The sequence below is a fragment of the Juglans regia genome, chromosome 10, assembly GCF_001411555.2.
Source record: "Juglans regia cultivar Chandler chromosome 10, Walnut 2.0, whole genome shotgun sequence".
Classification (NCBI taxonomy): domain Eukaryota; kingdom Viridiplantae; phylum Streptophyta; class Magnoliopsida; order Fagales; family Juglandaceae; genus Juglans; species Juglans regia.
The window spans coordinates 11,804,905-11,813,864 of record NC_049910.1 but is presented as its reverse complement, the minus strand read 5'-3'; the positions used below and the strand labels follow the sequence as shown (position 1 = coordinate 11,813,864).

Genomic DNA, 8,960 nt, shown 5'->3' with positions numbered 1-8,960 from the left:
TCTCTAAAAGAAATTATTCCAGACTTCTCCAGCCTAAACTAGCAATCAATGGAACAAAGATGTTTGTGCCTTGTGAATGGAATCAATACATTTAAAACATTTCCCTTATAAAGTGGTTCTTAATCTTCCTTTGCAAGAAAGAAAGAATAAATTCTTTAGGTTTTTAATTTAGATTTTTGTCTTTTTTTAATTTTATATTTTCTTTTTTCAGATAAATTATAAACTATTGATTGATTTATTTATTTAAATCATTATGTCAACTGTCAAGTATCCTCCGAGACTAACGGGGCCGTTCCCTAGCAAACCGGTGCGTAACGTTTCCAACCAAAGGCTGCGAAAGGCTCTAAAAGCTAAAAGCTAAAAGCTAGAAAGAAAAAGACAAAAGCAAACTATGAGGTTGCATGCTCATTCATTCATTTCTGAAACAAGAAAACGGAATTAGAAAACTTCACGAAATAAGCAAGCCAGAAGCTGCGGCCTCCACATGAAAACCCATGCCAGCGTACTACCGTTGATCATATATATATAAATTATATGTAAGAAACTACGTACGTACATGCCCTTGAAAACAAAGGCGGCTGACCTGTGACTCTGAGAATATATTAATGGAGATGAGCCTCATCATCAAATATATTACAAAGTTGAAGATCAAATTGCTAAGGCTTTCTAGTAGGCGGAATGATCAAGAAAAGTCAGCATCGCCATCTCGTGCTATTCACTGCGAGGAGCTCTTCTTGCCACCAGAAGGCCGGAAAAAGGACCATTTCTCGACGACGTCTGACAACGACATGGATCCCTTCATCCTTGCTCATATTGCAGCCCAGAATCACTTCAGACTCAGGCCAAACATCTACCTTTGACAGAGAGAGAGACCAGTACTATACGTTGCTGGTTATCTCCTGAAACAATATTTGGCAGAGAACTAGGTTTTTTACTGGTACTACTACTACTCGTTCAACTTGCTATATATTGATTCTGCGCGTTTGTTAACATGATCTGTCATCATGCGTAGGATTTTTCAAAACCCAAAGCTAGCTTTGAAGTCTTTCATCTTGGCTAATTAATTGACGAAAATATGTTATAGAAACCCATATATATCCATCAGCATCGATTCTCATCAACGTTGTCTTTTCGATCGTTTCCTGCCTGCATGTTCTTTATATATAATACATGGAGGAACATATATATATATATATATATATATAATATTTATGAAAACCCAGAGCTAGCTGTATCCACAACTCGTCATTGTGATGCCGAATTTGGCAAAGGGGTACTGCAATATATCATGATCTGCAATAATATATATATATATATATATATGTGTTTATTTTGCAGCTATTGATGCGGTAGATCTATACATATCATCAAATAGTGGCATCTGAAGCATGTTCAACCTACCCAAAAAAAATAATGTTGCATGTACGAAGTGAAAACCTTTTTACTTTTCTTTTTTCTTTTTTTCTAGCTAGCTAGGTCATCCCAATGCTAATGATCAACCATTCGAGTTTACTACTAATTATAAGATCGATGGCCATGATGTGTAAATTAATGCAATATTACTTGATATATATATATATATATATATATATATATATACATACTATATTTTAACTAGTTGCCGCTTAAATATTTGAGTAGTATTACCTTTTTTTGCATGTACGAGTGACCGCATAAGTAGAGCTGGGCGGCGGGTCTAAAAAATCCGACCCGGCCATATGACCAACGTACATGCGAATGCTTATTAAACATACTTATCCTAAAATTTTAAATTAATAAGAAGATATCATGTGAAATTACTACTTATTTCAAAATTTAAGCTAATGAGAAGAGGAAGAATATTTAATCATTTATATTTATCTTAATACTCTCAGCTCTCACATTTGAACTAAACTTCTCCTTCATAAGTGAAATCAATACATGGATTCTTTAATTAATAGAATGAAATATAGAGTTATGGTTCGATTTTATGACTTCTGTTCCGATATCATGTAAAATCATCAATTGTCTCAAAAATTTAAGATGGTGGGAAGATATAGAATCATTTATATTTATTTTAACAAAAAGTACATTTAATTATTTAAATTATATGCTGCTAACAGGCTAGGCCGTGTGCTTGAGCTACACTTCTTTTCACTACGAACATCATGTGCAACTATTGCCAATAACAGTATGAATCAAATTACACATTTATTCCTCTTTTTTTTTTATTTGGGGGGGGTCTCCATATCCTCACTGAAGCCTAAAGAAAGCCATGAGAGGGTCATACACAACTTGCTTTGCATTCTCTCCCATAACAAAGTCTGCATGAGCATAATCATCTCTGTACTGAACTACAAGCTTATCTCCTTCGTGATCCTTGAGGCTGTCCAGCAAGATCTTCACATCTTTGACATCAGAAATGGCATCGGCCCCACCATAGCTGAGGAAGAGAGGAAAGTCATTTGGAATGCTTGTCATGTCGTACACTGGAGGAGTGGGCTGTCCATAGTGTTTCCTGTTCTCATCCTCTTTCTTGTAATCATACATTGCTAAACTTCCTTCTCTAATCACTGCCCGAAAATCAGACTCGATTAAGAATCCACATTCTTTAGTATTGAAAGCATTCCCTATTATATAAGCATATCTTGATATACTGAGCACTTACTCTGAGCCAGATGGATCATGTTTTTTGTAGCCGTTGGCTGGGGCTCGTGTTCTAGAAAAACATCTACTATGGAAGAGTTCAAGCAGCAGTTCGGGCCTACACATAATAACAACATATTTCAAGTGGAACCGGAACGTTTCCGGGCATTAGGTGCTGATTAATAAACTAAAGAGGAGTATGTTACCAGTGAAAGAGGTTAACAAGTTGGTGCAGTCAACACCTGGCTTGCTGCAGAAATCCTTGAGAAGTTTGATTACAGCCTCCCTGTTCGATTAGGGAAAGAAATTATAAGCTGGCATTGGGTCCTTTTTTCATCAAAATTCGAACAATATTGCGAGATATCTTTCTAATTTATTACACAAGTTCCTTAGGAATGTTAGACAAATCCATGCCATACGGAAAAATAATAGATATCTCTGAAATAAAAATGCAACCACCATAACATAAGTAAAGTTCATGTGCTTGTTGCATCAGTGGTAAAGAATTTGTAACGATAAATATATTTTCCCTTTCGTAAAAAAGAAAAAAAAAAACAGAGATATTTACCCTCTTGGATTAAATTCATGAACACCCAACCGGTATAAAGTCTGAAATAAGAAAACAAAAAGATTGTCAAAAAAGTTCAATTCAATTGGCTGGTCAAGACAACATAGCATTGGCATTAACCTCTGCAATGAAGTTTTCAGCAGCATATCTTGCAAGTGGTGAGGTAATCTGACCCACGAAAGCAATTGGGCTAAGTAAGGCAGCTGATCTCAACATGTTCAACGTCTGGTCTTTTGAAAAGGCAGCCAGAGCAATCAAAGTTCCCTGCAAAATATAATCTCAGACTTGCTTTTCCAGTGGGTTAAGAAATCCCAGAAAAAAAAAATGTAGCAGCAGAATGCATGAAACTCACAAGTGAATGCCCAATATAGTGCAGTTTCTGTCCTGATTGATCATGCACATACTGTATTGTAGCTGGAAGATCATAAGCTACTAATTCATCCCATGTCCAATCCCAATAACGCTGAATATAAGATGATCAAAATCATTTATAGAGAATATGAAATGCTATGGCTATAAAATTAGCCTCTACTAGAGAGAGAGAGAGAGAGAGAACCGGATCATTGGGACTAAGTGAAATATGCCCACGGCTATATTTGGTTCCACGGGTGCTAGCAAGCCACACGTCGAACCCATTATCGGCCAAAAGGAAAGCCAAAGATTGCTCTGGAGGTAACAGTAGCCATGTTATCGCATCCTGCCACAGTACCATAACTTTGTTGTATAAAGAGAGAACATATTCTATGGATTAGCAATCTTGTGAGAAAACTGAACATTCAAGGAACAACTACCAACCATCACGAGGCCGTGCTGTAATAAAACTGGCAGCCTGTTTCCTGGAGTCTTTCCTGACTTCCCTTCTGGAATTCTCTGCATACTGAGAATATAGCCATCTTGTGTTGCCACCTGAAACCAATGAAAACCCCCCCATTACACCATATCAATAAAACTCAATACTGGGTCGACTGAAAACTAATGAATGCTGGCATTCTACCGAATGTTCTTCACAAACATAGCCTCTTGTCTCCACCATCGATTTGCATACACCATCACTGGGCACTGGTGCTGCTGCAGACATGCCATCCTGACCTTTGACTGATAGTAACTTTGTTCTAGTTCTATCACCAACTGCTGACCCACAAAACAGAATAACTAATATTATTGAAGTCAGATTGCTGCCCATCTTCATATGCTTTGATTCCTGGTGCAACCACATTCAAAGTCCTGGCATTTTTTATAGGTGCAGAGAACCGGATAAAAACAAAACTTCGTATTCACATGAAAAGCTCTAATGCCTCCTCCTTTGTCAAAAGATTGCACTGGTGGTTTAAACAAGGCACCTCTGTTAGGCATCTCCTATTCCTATTATCAAACAATTAAAATATAAATATGCTTTAGATTTTGTCCCTGTCACGATTCTATTTTCTAACATAGACATGATCAGACCAATGTGGCAAATCAGCAAAGCCAAAGCATATGCATTTCATGAAGTAATATTTTGTGGCAGTTTCTCTTTGTCTCCTCAATAACAATCAAAAAATACTTCCAAAAGAAGGCTTAGAAACCTAAGATCCGTCACCTACACTTCCTACATGACAAAGCAGAGTTCTGCATATACAACAGCAATCTTGAATTTCCTTTGGCACATGGCGGATCCTGCATAGCTGTGCTCCTGATGGATTTCTTCCACGCCCAATGCACAAGGGATAACTCGATCCATTACTTTGATGATCTTTTTCCTTTTGGTAAATATATTACTTTGATTTCCAGTAATCAAACTACAGGCCTTTGAGTACGTATATATATTCCTTATCTCTCAAATTGCACACTTGGAAAAGTAATTATATCAAGTCATCAACCAAAAAGGCCGTATAAATCTTCAAGCACCTTCTGAGTGCAAAGGCTTCCAATAAAACCAAACAACAATCACAAAGAGAGAGAACGAAGAACACAGCCTTGTTTGCTTATTTTAAGTACTCAGCACATTAACACCCCAGAGAGAAGGCAGTAAGTAGTAGAAGAAGAAGAAACTGAACTGATAAATTTTATTTTCTTGTAATAAAACTCGAATAAAAGAAAAAAAAATCCATTTATAAAGTTTATAAAAACAAGTTCATGTGATCTAATTTAAGTAGCTTTTTATGTCGACTACTTAATGGAAAGTCATTTAAAATACGTCATATTAACTGGGGTGACGAGGGTGAAAAAATTCTATAAATCACGTTAAATCACGTCAATATATGAACTTTTATTTTATCATTTTCTTTAACAACGAAACAAGATAATTCATACTTTTTTTTCCTCTCTCCAAACGGATCTTAATCCTGAGCTGGTTGCATTCAAGTCAGGAATCTAGTCTAGGTTAATGCTAACAAGATGGGGCTAGCATTATTTATAAAGTCTAATTTAAAAGCATTTTTAGTTTTTTTTTTTTTGGGATAATGACAAATAATTTGTACAAATCTTAAATAGACAAGTCTCATACAAGCGTTCGTAAAAAAGTAGACTCCACCTTAAAAAAGTATAAAAAACTATTATTTATTATTGAGACTCATTATTTTACAAAAAACTTATATGAGACTTGTCTATTTAAAATTTATATTTAGATTTACTCTTATTTAATAGCAAAGCCGTCATCTTTTATGACATTTTAAAAAAGACATGGCAAATGGCTGTACAACCATATGTTCATATTCATATAATTAATAGTAGCATATACAAAAGATGTAAAGAAAAATTATAAGTAATATTAGATACATTCTTAGATCAATATGTAAATTAAGCGCATTTTCTTTGAAAAAATTAGAATCTATTATAAATAAAAAATAAAAAGTTGACTTTTTCATGTGATTCACATTTATCCCACTTTTTTTAATAGAAATATACTAGACTTACATGCTTTAAGACTATTGGTTCGTTTGGATAGTGAGATAGGATGAGATGAGATGAGATGAGATAGTTTTATATGAGTTGAATAAAATATTGCTAAAATATTATTTTTTAATATTATTATTTCTTTGAGATTTGAAAAAATTGAATTATTTATTATATTTTGTGTGAGAATTTAAAAAAATTTAAATGATAAAATGAAATAAAATAAGGTGAAGCGAGGTGATTATGTATCAAAACAAGCCTTATATGTATCATTTCCCAAATATTATACACGCCATAGAAATCATCACCAACAATAAGCTCTTTTATGCAATATAATGTTTTAGGGAACATTCTTTCTATTGACCACAAGAAAACGACATTTGGGATTGAAAAAAAAAAAAAACTTAATCGAGCAGTTGAATCGACTGTTTTTTGACAGTTTGGTTGGATGATCAGTTTTGGTTTGAATTTACCCTATTTTCAGTTTTTCAGTTTGATTCCGATTTTTTTTAATTATCCATACCAAACCGAACCGAAAGTAGATACTAATTTGTTAATCATTAAATATGTAGCAAATATCCTGATTATTCGGGCTATTTGTCACTATAATCACTTCCACCTATTGACACTTACGAGAAATGTATATTTTCTAATTTTTTATAGTTAAGGATTAACCCGCACTCTGTCGTAAGAGAGACAAGGTAGCCTTAAGGCCTACCCTTCCCTATAGTATCCCACGGGGAGATAAGTTCGAACAGCAATTGGCTGACCGCTCTTCACCGTGGTAGGAAACGGGATAAGTTCTTCAAGCAACGTTGAAGGCAAGACCTACTATCTTCTGCGGGAGGGATAATGCTTCATTTAGGCTGGCCTTTCCCTATTGAGTCCCACAAGGAGGTAAGTTGTTCGGGCAGTCTGTTACTAGCACTGTTTTAAATATCGTACCGTACCGACCACTGGTCTGGTACGGGTATTATATATATTTCGTACTGGCCTATATTTCGAACTGTATTTCAGCTCGTATCAGCCGATATTTCGGTCTTTAATTTTTTTTAATTTTTTCAAATGACAAGGTCATTTTCTGACCCCCAATTCAGACTAGGCTATTTATAATTTATATATATGTATTTATATATAATTTATTTATATATAGATTATTATTTTTTAATATAATATATAAATTTATATATATAATTTATTCATATATCGACTATCCCGAAACGGTATCGGTATCGAAATATTTCATTCTAGTGCCTTGACCAGTACAACGCTGGTACGGTATTCAAAACTTTGGTTATTAGACCCGCTCCCGCTCATTGATATCACAGGAAATGTAAGTGTTGGGGCATGCTAGTGCTAATCTCACTCTTCGTTGTGGTAGAGGTCGAGGTAGTTTATTGGGGGGGCCATGAGGCGATCACGCTCTCTCCCATGGGAGGTATAAGGCGAGTTGTAGACGAAGGCTTGCCGCAGTTTCTTCAGTGGTGCCCAACCTATTTTGTTATGTTGGTGTCATCTGAGGCAGACCCTTCATCTTTCTACTTTAGCTCTTGGATATAGCAGTCCCTCCCTGATACATGCTTTCCTAGGACTTCCCCCACTCCCTGGGGAGTTGTGAATTTCATTTTGAGGTGGTAGGTTGATGTGACGGCCCTCGAGCAATTAAGGGTAGCCCTCCCGATGAAGGCGTTGTATGCTGATGAAGTCTTTACCACAGGAAGTCGACCATAACAAGGGTTGTGCAGGGGCTGCTTCCCACAAGGACGGACAATGTGATGGTTCCTACTGGCCAAACAATACTTTTGGAGAAGCCTTTTAAGGGCATGGGGGAGGGCAGCAGCCGGGAGGCCTCGATACCCATCTTGGCGAAGGCTCCCCAAAATAGGATGTATGTAGAACTCCCATTGTCGATGAGAATCCTGCGGGTGGTGAAGTTGGCGATAAGCATAGTGACCACGAAGGCGTCGTCGTGGGGGTAGAAGACCCCTTCTTCATCAGCCTTCATGAACGAGATCATCGGAGTAGAGTCACCCCTTCGTTTTGTGGGATGATACTCAGCCGAGTACACCTTATGGTATCGGGCCCACCTGGCGTGCGCTTTCCTGCTAGAAGAGGTAACACTCCTGCTCGCAAATCCCCCAACTATGGTTCAAATCTCCCCAAGGGGGCTTCCTGTCGTGGTGGTGAACGGGGGCAACTTGGCGGTGGTGGTTCTCTTATTGCCAATTGTAGTTGAGGGCTATTCGCCCGTCTATTCCGGTCGCCAGGGTCCCGACTCATTTCCCTCGATCTTCCCCTCCTTTATCATTCATGCCTCTTGTCCGAGGTGTGGCGTCGCTTCTACTGTTCTGTATATTTCTTCCTCCCTCCCGAGGAGAAACAGTTCTTGGTATTGTGTGAGGTGACCTATAGTACGTGCAGTAGCAGCGCATTGCTCCCCAGTCATCTTCTTTTTGTATGGCGAACATGGGCCGATCATACAATGGTCCAGATCCCCTTGTCGGGACTTCCTTTCGTCGTTTCTCCTGGGAACCCTTCTCCCATTTTTCATAGGGCTTGGCCTTGGCCGGAGACTTTTCCTTCCTCTCCGCGCGCTTTACTTCTTTTCTCAGCAGCTTTGTCAATGACCAAAGAGTGTCTTCCGCATTGATGAAGTTGTCAGCCTGATCCATGAATTCCCGCAATGTTGCGGGAGTCCGTTTGGCTAGCTCTGCCATAAACTAGGAGCGCAACCAGACCCCTCCCAAGAGCGCCACAAAGGTTATTTTCTTATCTTGGTCATCGGTGGTCATACGCTCTTTGTTGAACCAGGCTACGTAAGACTTCAAGCCTTCATCCTCCATTTGTTTGATAGTAAAGAGGTATGCAACCGTACGTCGTCTCCTCCGACTAG

General features: G+C 37.7%; 1 protein-coding gene across 1 annotated transcript; it reads right to left on the bottom strand.

Moving 5' to 3' along the window:
* Nucleotides 1–2,101: 2,101 nt before the first annotated feature.
* LOC108995819 (triacylglycerol lipase 2-like) lies at nucleotides 2,102–4,382 on the bottom strand. The gene is made up of 9 exons (XM_018971451.1): nucleotides 4,188–4,382; nucleotides 3,989–4,099; nucleotides 3,750–3,890; nucleotides 3,546–3,656; nucleotides 3,314–3,457; nucleotides 3,194–3,234; nucleotides 2,832–2,911; nucleotides 2,648–2,743; nucleotides 2,102–2,552 (listed from the first exon to the last, which is right to left on the bottom strand). The coding sequence occupies exons 1-9, from the start codon at nucleotides 4,380–4,382 to the stop codon at nucleotides 2,233–2,235; spliced, it is 1,239 nt and encodes a 412-aa protein (XP_018826996.1). The 3' UTR covers nucleotides 2,102–2,232.
* Between the last annotated feature and the right edge of the window lie 4,578 nt (nucleotides 4,383–8,960).

Coding starts and splice junctions, on each gene's coding strand:
- LOC108995819 (XM_018971451.1), bottom strand. CDS start 4,382: ATGAAGATGGGCAGCAATCTGACTTCAATAATATTAGTTATTCTGTTT. Junction 3,458..3,545: donor ACTATATTGGGCATTCACTT/GTGAGTTTCATG, acceptor TATATTTTGCAG/GGAACTTTGATTGCTCTGGC. Junction 3,235..3,313: donor CTGAAAACTTCATTGCAGAG/GTTAATGCCAAT, acceptor TTCTTATTTCAG/ACTTTATACCGGTTGGGTGT.